This window comes from Ranitomeya imitator, chromosome 2 (genome assembly GCF_032444005.1).
Source record: "Ranitomeya imitator isolate aRanImi1 chromosome 2, aRanImi1.pri, whole genome shotgun sequence".
NCBI classification, from domain to species: Eukaryota; Metazoa; Chordata; class Amphibia; order Anura; family Dendrobatidae; genus Ranitomeya; species Ranitomeya imitator.
The window spans coordinates 651,565,392-651,586,505 of NC_091283.1; the positions used below are offsets into that span (position 1 = coordinate 651,565,392).

At 44.3% G+C, this 21,114-nt stretch overlaps 1 protein-coding gene across 1 annotated transcript in view; it reads left to right on the plus strand.

Annotated features, from left to right (window-relative positions):
* Positions 1 to 21,114, plus strand: part of LOC138667066 (oocyte zinc finger protein XlCOF6-like) — a 122,892-nt gene that overhangs the window by 72,900 nt on the left and 28,878 nt on the right. Inside the window, exon 10 of the mRNA XM_069755325.1 lies at positions 16,880 to 16,884. Coding sequence (XP_069611426.1) covers positions 16,880 to 16,884 — 5 coding nt within the window. The remainder of the gene's footprint in view (positions 1 to 16,879; positions 16,885 to 21,114) is intronic.

Here is a 21,114-nt window from a genome sequence, read left to right on the forward strand (position 1 = left end):
TACAAACGAAATCACCCTGGCTACACTTAAATTATGGAGGACAAAATTCCCTAAACCCCCCGCCCCCACCCTCCCCCCCTTTCTCAAATTCTGACACTTCAGGATGTAACAGGCCCCATTCCCCCTGAATTGCCTAAAGTCCCCGATGCTGTTGTGTCTGTCTCAGGAGACCTACCAATTTCAATAGATCAGGTATTCCTAGATGGCTCTCTGATGACTCTCTCAGAGCTCCAAGCTTTTAAACCACATCTCAATGTATCTTTTCTCCATATTAATAGGATTAGAGATTATTGCCTTAAAGATAAGATTCAGCTTTCTTTACCCCGCCCGACCTCTCATTTTGAACAACTGTGCGCTCAACACAAGCCTCCAAAAAAAGTCTTATCCAAATTATATAATTCTCTGGTCACGGAAAAGGCTGAAATTAAGTGAGCATTTATTGGACTTTGGGAAATAGACCTGAATGTTCACTTTACACCAGACCAAATAGCCTCTATATAGAAGAGGTCTCACGGCCCTTCCCAATATGTGAAAATACAAGAAAATTCTTATAAAATTGTAACTCGTGGTATCGTACACCAGCTCAACTGCATCAATGGCATCCCTCCGCTTCAGAAGAGTACTGGAGATGCAAGGAAGACTTAGGCACTTATTTTCATGTATGGTCGACATGTCCAGTGATTATGGCCTTTTGGCAATTGATTGGTGAAATAATCACGGAGGTCCTGGGCCGAGTTCCTTTGATGAAACCTCAATCTGCTCTTCTTAACCTACCTTTATGGCCAGAGAACCCCCCAGCTTCCAAGATGGCTAATATTATTATAGCAGCTGGCAAATACCTAATTCCTACTCGGTGGAAATCAACCCAAATCCCCACCAAAAAACAAGTCCTTGAGAAAATCGATCTATTGTTTCACACGGCTGAAATAGTAGCCAATACACAAGAATCATTATTCTCTTTCCGCAATACATGGGAACCCTGGATCCAATTTAGATCCAACCCTAATTTTTTTCTAGAAATCTCAGACAGTTGAACTGATAGCTAAAACCACTCACACTACCCTTACCTTGTTCTTGATCACTCTCCGCCGGGCTACCCCCTGTTGTGAATTCTGTGGCTGAGTTCACTTCTGTGGTCACAAGTGGTATTGCAGTCTCTGGGCTTCCTCCCTCAGGTGTTTTGGTGAGCTCGTTGGCTGCCTTGCTATTTAGCTCCACCTGAGTCTGTCTTCCTTGCTCCTTGTCAATGTTCCAGTGTTGGATCTGAGCTACTGCATCTTTCCTTGGGCCTGCTGCTCTGCTAGTTAAGTGCTTCTAGTTTGTTTTCTGTTTTTTCTGTCCAGCTTGCTATTATCTTTTGCTGGAAGCTCTGAGAAGCAAAGGGGTGCACCGCCGTGCTGTTAGTTCGGCACGGTGGGTCTTTTTGCCCCTTTGCGTGGTTTTCGTTTTAGGGTTTTTTGTAGACTGCATAGTTCTCTTTGCTATCCTCGCTCTGTCTAGAATATCATGCCTCACTTTGCTGAATCTATTTCATTCCTACGTTTGTCTTTTCATCTTGCTAACAGTCATTATATGTGGGGGGCTGCCTATTCCTTTGGGGTATTTCTCTGAGGTAAGTCAGGCTTGTATTTCTATCTTCAGGCTAGTCAGCTCCTCAGGCAGTGCCGAGTTGCATAGGTAGTGATAGGCGCAATCCACTGCTGCTTATAGTTGTGTGAGGATAGATCAGGTACTGCAGTCTACAGAGATTCCACGTCTCAGAGCTCGTCCTGTTGTTTTTGGTTATTGCCAGATCTCTGTATGTGCGCTGATTACTGCACGCTGTGTTGCCTGATTGCCAGCCATAACAACCCCCTATCATTTCCCACCTACCCCCCTCCTCTTTCCTCCCCTTTGGCTCCTCCGTCTTTGATACCCACATCTCTTATATGTTTCATTTACTTCATCACTAATCTAACTAGTTATTCCAGTAAAACTAATCAAATGTTTGATTTTGCTGATCCTCTTGACACCTGGATTTATAATTGATGTTATAGCTTCCTAAAGAGGACCCTGCTTCGACACTCTCTTCACAAGCAGTTAATGTCCTTTGCTGTCATGATTGTGATTACTTTATTTACTCTGTTCTCTGTTATCTTTTACTTAATAAAAAGAACGTTGAAAAAAACTATTTTTGAATATCCATATTGAATTAGGAGCCCCATATAATGCTCCATACAGTTCATGATGGGCCCCATAAGATGCTCCATACAAAATACGCCCCATATAATGCTCCATACAGTTCATGATGGGCCCCATAAGATGCTCCATACAAAATATGCCCCTTATAATGCCCAATAAAGTTCATGATGGGCCCATATAATGCTCCATAGAAAATTTGCCCCATATAATGCTGCATATAGGTTGATTATGGGCCCATAAGATGCTCCATAGAAAATATGCCACGTTATGCTTCATAAAAGTTGATTACGGCCCCATAAGATGCTCCATAGAAAATTTGCCCTATATAATGCTGCATAAAAGTTGATTATGGCCCCACATAAGATGCTCCATAGAAAATATGCCACATATAATGCCCATCATATCAGTCTAGTTTATGCTGATATGATTGCCATACTGTATATCTGCTGCAATAAAAATAATGACATACTCCCCTCTCATTGCTGTTCCTCAGCGTCGCCGTCTCTGCAGTGACTGTTTCCGGCAGAGGGCGCACACTAACCAGGTTATCGCGTCCTCTGGCTGTGACGTTCAGGTCAAAGGGCGCGATAACGTGGTTAGGGGTGGTCAGGGCGGTGGTAGAACGGGGACAGGTGAATATTGCAAGTGCCGGTGTCCTGAGCAAGCAGCGGCACAGGCACATGGCCTTCATAGCGCGCCGGTGTCCTCGCCTGCTCAGGACCCCAACACTTGTCCCGGTGCCAACGCCGACCGCAAGCCCTGTCAGCAGCCACCGGAATACTTACCAAGGCTGCAGGGGAGCGTGGACATGTTCCAGAGATGCCGGGACCTCCGCACTGGGACCGTGACTCGTGTATAAGTCAAGGGGGTCTTTTTTAGCCTAAAAAAGGGGCTGAAAAACTCTGCTTATACACAAGTATATACAGTAATTTTAAAAAAGGGCGTGGGGTCACCCATTATTGAGAACCAGCCTTGCTAAAGCTCACAGCTGGGGTCTGGTATTCTCAGGCTGGTAAGGGGCCATTGATATACACTGTGCAGAATTATTAGGCAAATTGTATTTTGATCACATGATACTTTTTATACATGTCCTGCTCCAAGCTGTTCAGGCTTGAGAGCCAACTACCAATTAAGTAAATCAGGTGATATGCATCTCTGTAATGAGGAGGGGTGTTGTCTAATGACGACATAAACCCTATATAAGGTGTGCTTAATTATTAGGCAACTTCCTTTCCTTTGGCAAAATGGGTCAGAAGAGAGATTTGACGGGCTCTGAAAAGTCCAAAATTGTGAGATGTCTTGCAGAGGGATGCAGCAGTCTTGAAATTGCCAAACTTTTGAAGCGTGATCACCAATCAAGCGTTTCATTGCAAATGGCCAACAGGGTCGCAAGAAGCATGTTGGGCAAAAACAGCGCAAAATAACTGCCCATGAATTGAGGAAAATCAAGCGTGAAGATGCCATTTGCCACCAGTTTTGCCATATTTCAGAGCTGCAACGTTACTGGAGTAACAAAAAGCACAAGGTGTGTGATACTCAGGAACATGGCCAAGGTACGGAAGGCTGAAAAACAACCACATTTTGAACAACAAACATAAGATAAAACGTCAAGACTGGAGACACTCGCAGATACTGATGCCTCTGCCCTCTCCATTGGCTAGAGTGGCGGATTTACCAGAGCTTTACCCGAAAGATTCTATATCCTTAGCGTCAGATCCCCTATACAAGATCAGAGACAATCTAGAATGTATAATGATTGACGGCACATTACTCCCGTTATCGGAGTTGCAGTCAAGATTCCCCCAACTTCAGTTAAGCTTCTTTCACTACAACAGGCTTAAAAATGCCATAAAACTGGCCATAAAATGCCAGACTGGCCACTTTCATAGAGAACTGACAACTTTCGAACAACTCTATATCAAGTAATCATAGTGATCACAGCCCCACTCGAACGAGCTTTTATTCGTAGTTGGGAGAAAGACTTAGGTATTGAATTACAAGATTGGGAGGTGGATCAAATATATAAAAATTCACACGGCCCCTCAAACTGCATTAGGGTACAAGAAAATTCATACAAAGTCATCACTAGATGGTATACTATCCCAATGTTATCACACCTATGGTATCCTAGGGCTACATCAACCTGTTGGAGATGCTCTAAAGATACTGGAACTTTCCTGCATATGTGGTGGTCCTGTGAAAAAGTACAAACTTTTTGGAGGGAAGTGTTGAAATACACAACTGACATTTGTAAATTACTACAACCTCCATCTCTAACGCTTATTTTCCTGAATTGGAAGGGGGACAAATCAAAATTTTAAAATAAATCTCTAGCGGCATTTCTTCTTTCAGCAGCTAAACTCCTAATCCCAGCTCATTGGATGGCCAAAAGCTGCCCAAGCCTCTCAGACTGGGTTAATAAGGTTGATCAACTATACTATATAGAGGAAATCTCTGCATACACCTGTTTCTCACAGGATAGATTCTATTTAACATGGGCTCCCTGGAAATCTTTTAGAACTAGTAATGAATATTTGGCCATCATTAACCCCTAATGATCCTTTGGATTCTTAGACGCCACTACAACCTAATAGCAAACGCTCCGATGCGCTATAGCATCTCACCTGTTTGTATTTCTTGACAGGCCGGCTGTTCTCTCCACCGTAGGAGTAAACCCCTAATTTTCTCCCCCCACCCTCTTCTTCACCTCTTTATTCTTTATTTTTCTATATTTGTTGCATAAAGGTAATAGTGGTGAATGTATAACTATTTTTAAAGGAAGTCTCTATATTACTACATCCCGCCGAACATTGACCTCACTTTATGATGTATCCAGTTCTAATTGTTTTCATTATTAGGCAGTTCAACAAGGATATTTTATTGTTAATATGAACAGACTACTTCCAATACTATGTATGTTACCACAAAGATATGTCTTTATTATTGCTTTTTAGCTGTTAATTGTATTAAACTTAATAAAAAAGATGGTTAAAACAAAACAAAATGTCAAGACTGGGCCAAGAAATATCTTAAGACTGTCTTTTCAAAGGTTTTATGGACTGATGAAATGAGAGTGACTCTTGATGGGCCAGATGGATGGGCCAGAGGCTGGATCAGTAAAGGGCAAAAAGCTCCACTCCGACTCAGAAGGTGGAGGTGGGATACTGGTATGGACTGGTATCATCAAAGATGAACTTGTATGACCTTTTCGGGTTGAGGATGGAGTGAAGCTCAACTCCCAGACCTACTGCCAGTTTCTGGAAGACAACTTCTTCAAGCAGTGGTACAGAAAGAAGTCAATCGTTCAAGAAAAACATGATTTTCATGCAGGACAATGCTCCATCACATGCCTCCAACTACTCCACAGCGTGGCTGGCCAGTAAAGGTCTCAAAGAAGAAAAAATAATGACATGGCCCCCTTGTTCACCTTATCTGAACCCCATAGAGGATCTGTAGTCCCTCATAAAATGTGAGATCTACAGGGAGGGAAAACAGTACACCTCTCGGAACAGTGTCTGGGAGGCTGTGGTGGCTGCTGGACGCAATGTTGATCGTAAACAGATCAAGCAACTGACAGAATCTATGGATGGAAGGCTGGCGAGTGTCATCCTAAAGAAAGGTGGCTATATTGGTCACTAATTTTGGGGGTTTTGTTTTTGCATGTCAGAAATGTTTATTTCTAAATTTTGTACAGTTATATTGGTATACCTGGTGAAAATAAACAAGTGAGATGGGAATATATTATTTGGTTTTTATTAAGTTGCCTAATAATTCTGCACAGTAATAGTTACTTGCTCAAACAGATATCCTCCTAAGATGGCCAAATCTAAAAAAAAACCACTCCAACTTCCAAAAATATTAAGCTTTGATATTTATGAGTGTTTTGGGTTGATTGAGAACATAGTTGTTGATAAATAATAAAAATAATCCTCTGAAATACAACTTGCCTAATAATTCTGCACACAGTATAGGCTCCCCAGCCTAAAAATAGCAGCCCGCAGCTGCCCTGAAAAGGCGCATCTATTAGATGCGCCAATTCTGGCTCTTTGCTCAGCTCTTCCCACTTGCCCTGTAGTGGTGGCAAGCGGGGTAATGAGAGGTTAATGTCACCTTACTATTGTAAGGTGACATTACGCCGGCTTAGTAATGGAGATGCATCAAATCCACCTATAGACACCTATCCATTACTAATCTTATAGTAGTTAAAGGGTTAAATAAACACACATGCAGAAAAAAATCTTTAAATAAAACACCACGCAGTTTTGCAATCTTTTTATTGTTCTGCCATTCCAAACAAAGCCATCGAACTTTTGAAATAAAAATAAAATAAAAAAGTAAAAGTATACTCCATGACCCATCGTAGTCCAATATAACTAGTGTCACATGCAGTATCTGGGGGAGATAAAGCTTACCGGGTCGCTGCTAATGCGACCACCCCCGGCTGTAAGCAACTGGGGAATGAATGATACACAGCGGGCGCAGGCTCAGTAACTAGAGGTGATGTCACTGAGCCTGCGCTACCTCATAACCTGATTTGAGATAACCTCTGGACTGTGGGAACATGCTGGGGAATAGGATACCACAGGTAATGTATCTATTCTATCAATCTATTCTCTCAATCTATATTCATTATATCTACTGGAAGTTGTTTTTTTTTTCTCTGTGTGCACTCAACTTTATTGGCATCCACAAAGAGAAAAAAACGCACCAAAAAAAGGAACCTAAACCTGTGTTTTTGGGGCAGCTTCTTTCTTGCCAAGCTGATCAGGGAAGATTGGAGGTGGGTCGGGACATTGCTCCTGTAACGTTTGCCGGCACCCCTGTCTCATGCTACCTTCACTCCGATCCCATGCAGCAGCGCTGCTCACAGACACATACGGCTTGTCTTGGCTGGATGGAGCAGGGGCACTGCGGAGGAGACCTCCCCCTAATCATATATTGGTACTTCGCCTGGACTGAGCTTATTACAGGTAGAACGACGTGACACACATCTAGTGGAGTGAAGGAAAGGGACGAGCAGCATAAAGCATGAAAGTGGCAAAAGCAGGTAATATATGCATTATATATGATATATTATTTTACAAAACTGATTATATTAGTTACAGTGAAGGAACTAAGTATTTGATCCCTTGCTGATTTTGTAAGTTTGCCCACTGAAAAAGACATGAGCAGTCTATAATTTTAAGGGTAGGTTAATTTTAACATGGAGAGATAGAATATCAAGGATAAAATCCATAAAAGCACAATGTATAAATGATCCCTCTGGCACACAAGACTTAATACTTGGCAGCAAAACCCTTGTTGGCAAACACAGCAGTCAGACGGTTTTTGTAGTCGATGAGGTTTGTGCACGTCAGAGAAATTTTGTCCCACTCCTCTTTGCAGACCATCTCTAAATCATTAAAGGAAATCTGTCACCCCAAATTTGCCTATAAGCTAAGGCCACTGGCATCATGGGCTTATCTACAGCATTCTGTAATAGATAACCTGCAAGATAAAAACACGTTATATTATACTCACCCAGGGGCGTTCCTGATTCGGTTCGAGTCCGATGGGTGTCACGGTCCGGGTCCAGCGCCTCCCATCTTCATACAATGACGTCTTCTTCTTTTCTTCCTGCCGCTGCTGCTGCGCAGGCGTACTATTATGATTCGGTGACCTTGGAGCAGCATGAAAACTTTCACTGGAGTAGGTGGTAACTATACTGACCGCAAATCCTGATCTTAACACCGCAACTAGAAGTAGCCGTGGGGTGTACCTAACAAACCCTAGACACCTCGTCACAGCCGGAGGACTAGATACCCCTATAGATGAAAATAGGAATTCTACCTTGCCTCAGAGCAGAACCCCAAAGGATAGGCAGCCCCCCACAAATATTGGCTGTGAGTAGGAGAGGAAAGACAAACACAGGCAGAAAACAGGATTTAGCACATGAGGCCACACTAGCTAAAATAGGAAAGAATAGAACAGAGTCCTATGCGGTCAGAATTAAAACCCTTCCAAAAATATCCACAGCAGATTATACAAAAAATTCCTCCATCTAACTAAAGACGTGGAACGTATAGCTGCAACTCCAGAGACTCCTACACTCAGAGCAGGAATACAATCAAAAAACAAACACACAGCTTGTGTGCCATAGAAAAAGAAACAGACACTTATCTTTGCTGAATTGGCAGCTAAGCAGGAGAAGCCAGACAGGGATCCAACACTTCCCAAGAAATATTGACAACTGGAAAGGACTAATGAGTCCTGCAAACCTAAATACCCCAGTCAGAATTGCAATTAGTAGACACACCTGTCCAGGACTGCAGGCCAGGGACAACTGCATTACCACCTACAACCACCGGAGGGAGCCCAAAAGCAGAATTGACAATAGCGTACGTTATCTGCCCTGTTGAGGGCAGAGCAAAGTACTGCAGTGCGCAGGTGACGGGCCTCTCTGACCTTTCCTGGCACCTGCGCATTGCAGTACTTTGCTTTGTCAGTAGGCAAACTTACAAAATCAGCAAGGGATCAAACACTTATTTCCCCCACTGTAGCTAGATTATATGTGACTCCCCTATGGTTTATTAGATAATACGTAGTAATGAGCGAGGGTGCTCGTTACTCGGGTTTTCTGAGCACGCTCGGGTGGTCTCCAAGTATTTATGGCATAATTGGAGATTATGTTTGTGTCACCGCAGCTGCATGATTTGTGGCTGTTAGACAACCTGTATACATGTGGGGGTTGCCTGTTTGTTAGGGAATCCCCACATGTATGCAAGCTGTCTAACAGCCGCAAATCATGCAGCTGCAGAGACACAAACATAATCTCCGAGAACGCCATAAATTGGAGACCACCCGAGCGTGCTCAGAAAACCCGAGTAATGAGCACCCTCGCTCATCACTAATAATACGCAATGTGGGGTTAATACCCCACCTAATTCATATTATGCTAATCACCACATTCAAATAACCTCTACATCTTCTCACTGTGGATTCACACTAGATATAACTGATTATAGTTGACACCCTAATAGTGTATTAGATAATAAATCTGCAGTGTTAATAAGTGTACATGACATTGAACATGAATGAGCCAGCGGGCAGTGTGAGGTTAATGCCCCTGCTTATTAACAATATATAAGTAACCACAGTCCAGACCTGCTGGACAATTGAATTCAGCAGGTATTTATACCGATATTGGCTGGGGGCATTTCTAAAGTATGGGTGCTGCCCCTTTAAGAATCGAGGAGACCGCGTGCACTAGGTGTGCCACCTGGAGACCCGCGCAGGCCCAGGAAGCCATGCAAGTGAAACACAGAAAATGACCACTGGAGTGGCAGGAGAATTAAAATAAGTCCAAATGAAGAAGAAAGCAGCAGAAGATTGCCTTGCGCAGGCGGGTACTACGGAGGACAGAGAATGAACTTCAATCCAATATTGCGGCCAGCATGCAGCCAGCAGGTAAGGAAAGGGTGAATCAAACACCTGAAAACTCCGCCTATATGACCAAAAACCGGTCCCGCCAAATTCAGGTGACAGATTCCCTTTAAATAGCTTTTTGTTCAGTGAATGTGACCTCCTAATGCTGCAAATTCCACAAATGAGCATTTTCTGTTCTTTAAAACATATCAAATGTTTAGAAATTCTACTGTGCCTAATAATTTGGAACAGTGCATTTGAGGTTTTATTCATTTTGGAGATTATACTGTTATCATTGGGAGGTTTCTTCAATAAAATTCGATGTATACTCTAACGGGTGATGACTAGGGTTGAGCGAAACGGGTCGAACATTTTCAAAAGTCGCCGACTTTTGGCTAAGTCGGGGTTTCATGAAACCCGATCCGACCCCTGTGCGGGGTCGGCCATGCGGTACGCGACTTTCGCGCCAAAGTCGCGTTTCAATGACGCGAAAAGCGCCATTTCTCAGCCAATGAAGGTAAACGCAGAGTGTGGGCAGCGTGATGACATAGGTCCTGGTCCCCACCATCTTAGAGAAGGGCATTGCAGTGATTGGCTTGCTGTCTGCGACGTCACAGGGGCTATAAAGAGGCGTTCCCGCCGACCGCCATCTTACTGCTGCTGATCTGAGCTTAGGGAGAGGTTGCTGCCGCTTTGTCAGAAGCAGGGATAGCGTTAGGCAGGGTCCATTAACCACAAAACCGCTTGTGCTGCAGCGATTTGCACTGTCCAACACCACCCTCGGTGTGCAGGGACAGTGGAAGTTTTTTTTTTTTTTTTTTTCCCCTCAGCGCTGTAGCTCATTGGGCTGCCCTGGAAGGCTCCCTGATAGCTGCATTGCTGTGTGTACGCCGCTGTGCAAACCAACTGCTTTTTTCAAAGCACGAATCCTCTTGTTCCTTCCTTTCTGCACAGCTATCTTTTTTGTTTGTCCACACTTTTTATTTCATTTGTGCATCAGTCCACTCCTTATTGCTGCCTGCCATACCTGGCTGAGATTACTGCAGGCAGGGAGATAGTAGCTGCCTGCCATACCTGGCTGAGATTACTGCAGGCAGGGAGATAGTAATTGTAGGACATTCCCTGTTTTTTTTTTTTTTTTTTTTTTGGTGGGAGATTAAGATTGGCAATTTGGCATTTCTGCTAGAGTGCCATCCCTGTGTGTGCCATCTCTCTCACATAGTGGGCCATAGAAAGCCTTTTCATTTTTCTGTATTTTTTTTTGTGGGGTGTATAAATTCTCCCTGATAAAAATACAGTGGGAGATTAATATTGGCCTTTGGGCTTGTGTGCCAGTCCTGAGTGTGCCATCTCTCTCACAAATAGTGGGCCATAGAAAGCCTATTTATTTTTTTTTTTGGTTTTATAAATTCTCCCTGAAAAAAAGGGAGATTAATATTGGCCTCTGGGCTTGTGTGCCAGTCCTGAGCGTGCCATCTGTGCCAGCCCTGAGCGTGCCATCTCTCTCACAAATAGTGGGCCATAGAAAGCCTATTTAATTTTTTTTTTTGTTTTATAAATTTTCCCTGAAAAAAGGGAGATTAATATTGGCCTCTGGGCTTGTGTGCCAGTTGTGAGCGTGCCATCTGTGCCAGTCCTGAGCGTGCCATCTCTCTCACAAATAGTGGGCCATAGAAAGCCTATTTAAATATTTTTTTGGTTTTATAAATTCTCCCAGAAAAAAAGGGAGATTAATATTGGCCTCTGGGCTTGTGTGCCAGTCCTGAGCGTGCCATCTGTGCCAGCCAGCCCTGAGCGTGCCATCTCTCTCACAAATAGTGGGCCATAGAAAGCCTATTTAATTTTTTTTTTTGTTTTATCAATTTTCCCTGAAAAAAGGGAGATTAATATTGGCCTCTGGGCTTGTGTGCCAGTTGTGAGCGTGCCATCTGTGCCAGTCCTGAGCGTGCCATCTCTCTCACAAATAGTGGGCCATAGAAAGCCTATTTAAATATTTTTTTGGTTTTATAAATTCTCCCAGAAAAAAAGGGAGATTAATATTGGCCTCTGGGCTTGTGTGCCAGTCCTGAGCGTGCCATCTGTGCCAGCCAGCCCTGAGCGTGCCATCTCTCTCACAAATAGTGGGCCATAGAAAGCCTATTTAATTTTTTTTTTTGTTTTATCAATTTTCCCTGAAAAAAGGGAGATTAATATTGGCCTCTGGGCTTGTGTGCCAGTTGTGAGCGTGCCATCTGTGCCAGTCCTGAGCGTGCCATCTCTCTCACAAATAGTGGGCCATAGAAAGCCTATTTAAATATTTTTTTGGTTTTATAAATTCTCCCAGAAAAAAAGGGAGATTAATATTGGCCTCTGGGCTTCTGTGCCAGTCCTGAGCGTGCCATCTGTGCCAGTCCTGAGCGTCCCATCTCTCTCACAAATAGTGGGCCATAGAAAGCCTATTTTATTTTTTTTTTGGGTTTTAGAAATTCTCCCTGAAAAAAGGGAGATTAATATTGGCCTCTGGGCTTGTGTGCCAGTTGTGAGCGTGCCATCTGTGCCAGTCCTGAGCGTGCCATCTCTCTCACAAATAGTGGGCCATAGAAAGCCTATTTAAATATTTTTTTGGTTTTATAAATTCTCCCAGAAAAAAAGGGAGATTAATATTGGCCTCTGGGCTTCTGTGCCAGTCCTGAGCGTGCCATCTGTGCCAGTCCTGAGCGTCCCATCTCTCTCACAAATAGTGGGCCATAGAAAGCCTATTTTATTTTTTTTTTGGGTTTCAGAAATTCTCCCTGGAAAAAAAAAGGGAGATTAATATTGCCCTTTGGGCTTGTGTGCCAGTACTAAGCGTTCCATCTCTCTCTCTCTCTCAGTCAGTGGGCCATAGAACGCATATTTTTGGTTTTATTTGTTTTCTAAATTCTCCCTGAAAAAATCATTTTATTTTATTTGGTTTCTAAATTCTTCCTGATAAAATCATATTTTTTTTATTATTTTTATTTCTAAAGTCTCCCTGAAAAAAAAAAAAAAAAAACAACCAAAAAAACAGTGGGAGATTAATATTGGCCTTTCTGCTTGTGTGCCAGTCTTGACTCCTGGGTGTGCCATCTCTCTCTCTCTCTCTCTCTCTCTCTCTCTCTCTCTCTCCAATTGTGGTCCATAGAAAGCCTATATTTTTTTTCCTTGATTTGGGTTCTAAAATCTACCAGAGAAAATAACTACATCAATCATTGGTAGAAAAATATTGGCCTCTGGGTTTGTGTGCCACTCCTGACTCCTGTGTGCGTCATCTCTCAGTCAGTGGGCCATAGAACGCCTATTTTTGGTTTTATTTGTTTTCTAAATTCTCCCTGAAAAAATCATTTTATTTTATTTGGTTTCTAAATTCTTCCTGATAAAATCATATTTTTTTTATTATTTTTTTTTCTAAAGTCTCCCTGAAAAAAAAAAAAAAAAACAGTGGGAGATTAATATTGGCCTTTCTGCTTGTGTGCCAGTCTTGACTCCTGGGTGCGTCATCTCTCAGTCAGTGGGCCATAGAACGCCTATTTTTGGTTTTATTTGTTTTATAAATTCTCCCTGAAAAAATCATTTTATTTTATTTGGTTTCTAAATTCTTCCTGATAAAATCATATTTTTTTTATTATTTTTTTTTCTAAAGTCTCCCTGAAAAAAAAAAAAAAAAAACAACCAAAAAAAACAGTGGGAGATTAATATTGGCCTTTCTGCTTGTGTGCCAGTCTTGACTCCTGGGTGCGTCATCTCTCAGTCAGTGGGCCATAGAACGCCTATTTTTGGTTTTATTTGTTTTATAAATTCTCCCTGAAAAAATCATTTTATTTTATTTGGTTTCTAAATTCTTCCTGATAAAATCATATTTTTTTTATTATTTTTTTTTCTAAAGTCTCCCTGAAAAAAAAAAAAAAAAAAACAACCAAAAAAAACAGTGGGAGATTAATATTGGCCTTTCTGCTTGTGTGCCAGTCTTGACTCCTGGGTGTGCCATCTCTCTCTCTCTCTCTCTCTCTCTCTCTCTCTCTCTCTCCAATTGTGGTCCATAGAAAGCCTATATTTTTTTTCCTTGATTTGGGTTCTAAAATCTACCAGAGAAAATAACTACATCAATCATTGGTAGAAAAATATTGGCCTCTGGGTTTGTGTGCCACTCCTGACTCCTGTGTGCGTCATCTCTCAGTCAGTGGGCCATAGAACGCCTATTTTTGTTTTTATTTGTTTTATAAATTCTCCCTGAAAAAATCATTTTATTTTATTTGGTTTCTAAATTCTTCCTGATAAAATCATATTTTTTTTATTATTTTTTTTTCTAAAGTCTCCCTGAAAAAAAAAAAAAAAAAAAAAAAAAAAAAAAAAACAGTGGGAGATTAATATTGGCCTTTCTGCTTGTGTGCCAGTCTTGACTCCTGGGTGTGCCATCTCTCTCTCTCTCTCTCTCCAATTGTGGTCCATAGAAAGCCTACATTTTTTTTCCTTGATTTGGGTTCCAAAATCTACCAGAGAAAATAACTCCATCAATCATTGGTAGAAAAATATTGGCCTCTGGGCTTGTGTGCCACTCCTGATTCCTGTGTGCGTCATCTCTCACTCAGTGGCCCATAGAAAGCATATAGTTTGTTACATTTGTTTTCTAAATTCTCCCTGCAAAAATCTATTTTTTTTTTTTTGGGGGGTTTCTAAAGTGTTCCTGAAAAAAATAAAAATAAAAAAAAAATAATAGTGTGACATTAATATTAACATTTGTGCTTCAGTGACAGTCCTGCGTGTGGGGCATCTCTCTAATTTGCAGCCACCAAAAAAAGAGTGTGTAACATTGGGCCTGATTTTCGCTGTGGTCTCACCAACCTGTAAAGGGGTAGCTAAATCATACTGAAGTTATAGCTCACCGTGTAAGTTGTGTGACTGCAACAAATAACGTTAGTTTGGTTACGTTTTTAAAACAATGAGGAAGTCTAGTGGAAGAGGTCGTGGCCGGGGGCGTTCATTGTCAGCTGGTAATGAGGGTAGTGGTAGTGGTGGAGCATCAGGTGGTCGTGGGGGAAAAAATATTGCACCTAAGTCTGGAGCTGTGGAGCCAGGTTCGTCGTCCGGCTACACAAGGCCTCGAACGCTCCCTTTTCTGGGATTAGGAAAACCGCTTTTAAAGCCGGAGCAGCAAGAGCAAGTTTTGGCTTATCTTGCTGACTCAGCCTCTAGCTCTTTTGCCTCATCTCGTGAAACTGGTAAAAGTAAAAGCAGCGCGTCGTTAGTGGATGTTCACGGTCAGGGACAAGTCACTTCCTTGTCCTCTTCAGCAAAAACAACAACAGAGAAGAATGCAGCAGGCGACACAACGGGTTACTCCATGGAGCTCTTTACACATACCGTCCCTGGCTTAGAAAGTGAAGCAGTTAACAGTCCATGCCCATTACAAATTGAATCTGACATGGAGTGCACTGACGCACAGCCACAGCCAGACTACTATGCTGGTCCTTTGACTCAGACCACAACATTGCCCTCGCAGGGTGCTGATCAAGAATCAGACCCTGATGAGACTATGTTGCCCCATCACGAACGCTATACCACCGAACGACACGGTGATACAGACGAAGTTGCGCAGGAGGTACAAGAAGAGTTATTAGATGACCCAGTTCTTGACCCCGATTGGCAGCCATTGGGGGAACAGGGTGCAGGCGGCAGCAGTTCTGAAGCAGAGGAGGAGGAGGGGCCGCAGCAGGCATCAACATCGCCACAGGTTCCATCTGCCGGGCCCGTATCTTGCCCAAAACGCGTGGCAAAGCCAAAACCTGGTGGAGGACAGCGTGGCCATCCGGTTAAAGCTCAGTCTGCAATGCCTGAAAAGGTATCCGATGCTAGAAAGAGTGCAGTCTGGCATTTTTTTAAACAACATCCAATTGATCAGCGCAAAGTCATCTGTCAAAAATGTTCTACTTCCTTAAGCAGAGGTCAGAATCTGAAAAGTCTCAATACTAGTTGCATGCATAGACATTTAACCATCATGCATTTGAAAGCTTGGACTAACTACCAAACGTCCCTTAAGGTTGTTGCACCCTCGGCCAATGAAGCTAGTCATCAACGCAACATCCCTTCCGGCAGTGTAGGACCACCATTTAGCGCACCACCTGCTGTATCTGTGCAGGTATCTTTGCCAGGCCAAAGCAGTCAGGGTCAGGGAATCACCAGTTTCGTAGTAGGAAACACTGCATCTAGGGCACCGGCGGCAACAATACCATCTCCCACCGTCTCTCAGTCTGCCATGTCCACCGGCACCCCCGCTAGTTCCACGATCTCCAGCTCTCCAGTCCAGCTCACCCTACATGAGACTATGGTTAGAAAAAGGAAATACTTAGCCTCGCATCCGCGTACACAGGGTTTGAACGCCCACATAGCTAGACTAATCTCGTTAGAGATGATGCCCTACCGGTTAGTTGAAAGCGAAGCTTTCAAAGACCTGATGGACTACGCTGTACCACGCTACGAGCTACCCAGTCGACACTTTTTTTCCAGAAAAGCCATCCCAGCCCTCCACCAGCATGTTAAAGAGCGCATCGTCCATGCACTCAGGCAATCTGTGAGCACAAAGGTGCACCTGACAACAGATGCATGGACCAGTAGGCATGGCCAGGGACGTTACGTGTCCATCACGGCACACTGGGTAAATGTGGTGGATTCAGGGTCCACAGGGGACAGCAAGTTTGGGACAGTTCTGCCTAGCCCACGGTCTAGTAAACAGTTGTCTGTAGCCGTTCGCACCCCCTCCTCCTCCTCCTCCTCGTCCTCCTGCAGAAGCAAGAGCTCGTCCACAGACCGCAGTCGCACAAACACTCCATCCGCACCTGCCACTGTTGCACACCAGGTCTCCCATTATGGGGCAGCTACTGGCATACGTCAGCAGGCTGTATTGGCTATGAAGTGTTTGGGCGACAATAGACACACCGCGGAAGTTCTGTCCGAGTTCTTGCAGCAAGAAACGCAGTCGTGGCTGGGCACTGTAGATCTTGAGGCAGGCAAGGTAGTGAGTGATAACGGAAGGAATTTCATGGCTGCCATCTCCCTTTCCCAACTGAAACACATTCCTTGCCTGGCTCACACCTTAAACCTGGTGGTGCAGTGCTTCCTGAAAAGTTATCCGGGGTTATCCGACCTGCTCCTCAAAGTGCGTGGACTTTGCGCACATATCCGCCGTTCGCCTGTACACTCCAGCCGTATGCAGACCTATCAGCGTTCTTTGAACCTTCCCCAGCATCGCCTAATCATAGACGTTGCAACAAGGTGGAACTCAACACTGCACATGCTTCAGAGACTGTGCGAACAGAGGCGGGCTGTTATGTTTTTGTGGGAGGATACACATACACGGGCAGGCAGTAGGATGGCAGACATGGAGTTGTCAGGTGTGCAGTGGTCGAAGATTCAAGACATGTGTCAAGTCCTTCAGTGTTTTGAGGAATGCACACGGCTGGTTAGTGCAGACAACGCCATAATAAGCATGAGCATCCCCCTAATGCGTCTGCTGATGCAAAGTTTGACGCACATAAAGGATCAGGCGTCTGCACCAGAGGAAGAGGAAAGCCTTGATGACAGTCAGCGATTGTCTGGTCAGGGCAGTGTACATGACGAGGTACCGGGCGAAGAGGAGGTGGAGGATGAGGAGGATGATGGGGATGAGTATATTTTTAATGAGGAAGCTTTCCCGGGGGCACGGGAAATTGGTGGCGTGGCAAGGCCGGGTTCTGGTTTTTTGAGGGACACAAGTGACGTAGATTTGCCTGCAACTGCCCCTCAACCAAGCACAACCGCAGATTTGACAACGGGAACTTTGGCCCACATGGCGGATTATGCCTTGCGTATCCTCAAAAGGGACACACGCATTACAAAAATGATGAACGATGACGATTACTGGTTGGCCTGCCTCCTTGATCCTCGCTATAAAGGCAAATTGCAAAATATTATGCCACATGAGAACTTGGAACTAATATTAGCAACAAAACAATCAACTCTTGTTGACCGTTTGCTTCTGGCATTCCCTGCACACAGCGCCCGTGATCGTTCTCACACGAGCTCCAGGGGCCAGCAGACCAGAGGTGTTAGAGGGGCAGAAATCAGAAGTGGCGTTGGACAGAGGGGTTTTCTGACCAGGTTGTGGAGTGATTTTTCTATGACCGCAGACAGGACAGGTACTGCAGCATCAATTCAAAGTGACAGGAGACAACATTTGTCCAGTATGGTTACAAACTATTTTTCATCCCTTATCGACGTTCTCCCTCAACCGTCATTCCCATTTGATTACTGGGCATCCAAATTAGACACCTGGCCAGAATTGGCAGAATATGCATTGCAGGAGCTTGCTTGCCCGGCAGCTAGTGTCCTATCAGAAAGAGTATTCAGTGCTGCAGGTTCAATACTAACAGAAAAAAGGACTCGTCTGGCTACCCAAAATGTAGATGATCTAACCTTCATTAAAATGAACCACAACTGGATTTCAAAATCTTTTGCCCCACCCTGCCCGGCTGACACCTAGCTTTCCTATGAAAAGGTCTTGCCTGTGGACTATTCTGAATGACTTTTCCAATCTCGTAATTTTCTTCACCTGATTGTCCAGCATACGACATGTTTCCACCTCACGAAATGGCCAAACTCCCCACACGGGGCCGTGCTATCGCCACTTTGCGCTTTGACCCTTGAGAGTGCTGTTTGTCTGAAGAGGTGGGTGTGGCCGCTTTTGGTCGACGGCACTGCCACTGGGTCCCTCATAGTACAATAAAGTGTCTCTGGCGGTGGTGGTGCGCACCCAACGTCAGACACACCGTTGTAATATGAGGGGCCCTGTGCCTGTACCGCCGGCCACAAGACAGTTCCCCCCCCCAGCTCAAACAGTGCTCTACCACTAGCAAAATTATCTCTCACAGCTTCACCAATGTGTAGTCTAGCCGCTGACATCCTTCAATGCCTGGCACTGACAATACCATTGTTTTGACATTTTTGTTATGTTAGGCCTTCGAAGCCTGTCTGCGGTCCCTTCTTTCTACAACTACTACACTGACCAGGCCACTGCTGGCCGTGTTACCCTGGAACCAATTTAAAAGTGCCTACAGTCAGCCCAATTTTGTTATGTTAGGCCTTCGAAGACTGTCTGCCGTCACTCCTTCCACTAGACTTCCACTGACCATACACTGCTGCCCATGTACCCCTGGAACCAATTTAAAGTGCCTACAGCCAGCCCAATTTTGTTATGTTAGGCCTTCGAAGCCTGTCTGCGGTCACTCCTTCCACTAGACTTCCACTGACCAGACCACTGCTGCCCGTGTACCCCTGGAACCAATTTAAAAGTGCCTACAGCCAGCCCAAGTTTGTTATGTTAGGCCTTGGAAGCCTGTCTGCGGTCACTCCTTCCACTAGACTTCCACTGACCAGACCACTGCTGCCCGTGTACCCCTGGAACCAATTTAAAAGTGCCTACAGCCAGCCCAAGTTTGTTATGTTAGGCCTTGGAAGCCTGTCTGCGGTCACTCCTTCCACTAGACTTCCACTGACCAGACCACTGCTGCCCGTGTACCCCTGGAACCAATTTAAAAGTGCCTACAGCCAGCCCAAGTTTGTTATGTTAGGCCTTGGAAGCCTGTCTGCGGTCACTCCTTCCACTAGACTTCCACTGACCAGACCACTGCTGCCCGTGTACCCCTGGAACCAACTTAAAAGTGCCTACAGCCAGCCCAAGTTTGTTATGTTAGGCCTTGGAAGCCTGTCTGCGGTCACTCCTTCCACTAGACTTCCACTGACCAGACCACTGCTGCCCGTGTACCCCTGGAACCAATTTAAAAGTGCCTACAGCCAGCCCAAGTTTGTTATGTTAGGCCTTCTAAGCCTGTCTGCGGTCCATTCTTTCAACTACTACTACACTGACCAGGTCACTGCTGCCCGTGTACCCCTGGAACCAATTTAAAATTGCCTACAGCCAGCCCAATTTTTTTATTTTAGGCCTTCGATGCCTGTCTGCGGTCCATTCTTTCAACTACTACTACACTGACCAGGTCACTGCTGTCCGTGTACCCCTGGAACCAATTTAAAATTGCCTACAGCCATGTGTTATTATTTTAGGCCTTCGATGCCTGTCTGCGGTCACTCCTTCCACTAGGCCTCCACTGACCACACCACTGCTGTCCGTGTACCCCTGGAACCAATTTAAAATTGCCTACAGCCAGCCCAATTTTTTTATTTTAGGCCTTCGATGCCTGTCTGCGGTCCATTCTTTCAACTACTACTACACTGACCAGGTCACTGCTGTCCGTGTACCCCTGTAACCAATTTAAAATTGCCTACAGCCATGTGTTATTATTTTAGGCATTCGATGCCTGTCTGCGGTCCATTTTTTCAACTACTACTACACTGACCAGGTCACTGCTGCCCGTGTACCCCTGGAACCAATTTAAAATTGCCTACAGCCATGTGTTATTATTTTAGGCCTTCGATGCCTGTCTGCGGTCACTCCTTCCACTAGGCCTCCACTGACCACACCACTGCTGCCCGTGTACCCCTGGAACCAATTTAAAATTGCCTACAGCCAGCCCAATTTTTTTATTTTAGGCCTTCGATGCCTGTCTGCGGTCCATTCTTTCAACTACTACTACACTGACCAGGTCACTGCTGCCCGTGTACCCCTGGAACCAATTTAAAATTGCCTACAGCCATGTGTTATTATTTTAGGCCTTCGATGCCTGTCTGCGGTCACTCCTTCCACTAGGCCTCCACTGACCACACCACTGCTGTCCGTGTACCCCTGGAACCAATTTAAAATTGCCTACAGCCATGTGTTATTATTTTAGGCCTTCGATGCCTGTCTGCGGTCCATTCTTTCAACTACTACTACACTGACCAGGGCACTGCTGGCCGTGTACCCCTGGAACCAACATCAGAAAATATAAAAATAAGTATTTTGCTTATAAAAAAGAAAATACTGGTGAGATATCAAATGCAGACATTTTAACATTAAAAACAAACACACAACTCTAATCTGGTACAGTACTAAAAATGGCCACCAGCTACAATTACTTTCTCCTGCAAGTAGTTAACTGAAAGTTTTTTTAAATTGAAAACACACATATGGCATCCACCGAGTGTTGTCCTGTCGCGTCTTCTTTATATTATTGCCGAGAAGATGCAAAATAATGAAAATAATAAAATCATTAATTACCAAAATAATAGAGAAAGTCAACACCACATTGCAAATAAACATTCATTCCAAATAAAGAAGCAGGGCGCGTCCGAGGGTGAGTATATACCTAATAAGAATATAATCACCCTCGGACGCGCAATGCTTATTTCCAACAGCCTTCCTTCCTAAGAATCAGCCCTTCCGTCGTGTAGAGAGACGTTGTGTTACACTCCAAGGTGTTCCCCAGGTTGCCTTTCCTGAGCTTCGATCTTCCGGCTCTCGTTTAGTAGTTCTTGGAAACTACTCTGCATTAGGCCTTCAAATTGGGTATGGGGTGTAGAGAGATGGTGTGTTCCACTCCAAGGTGTTCCCCAGGTTGCCTTTCC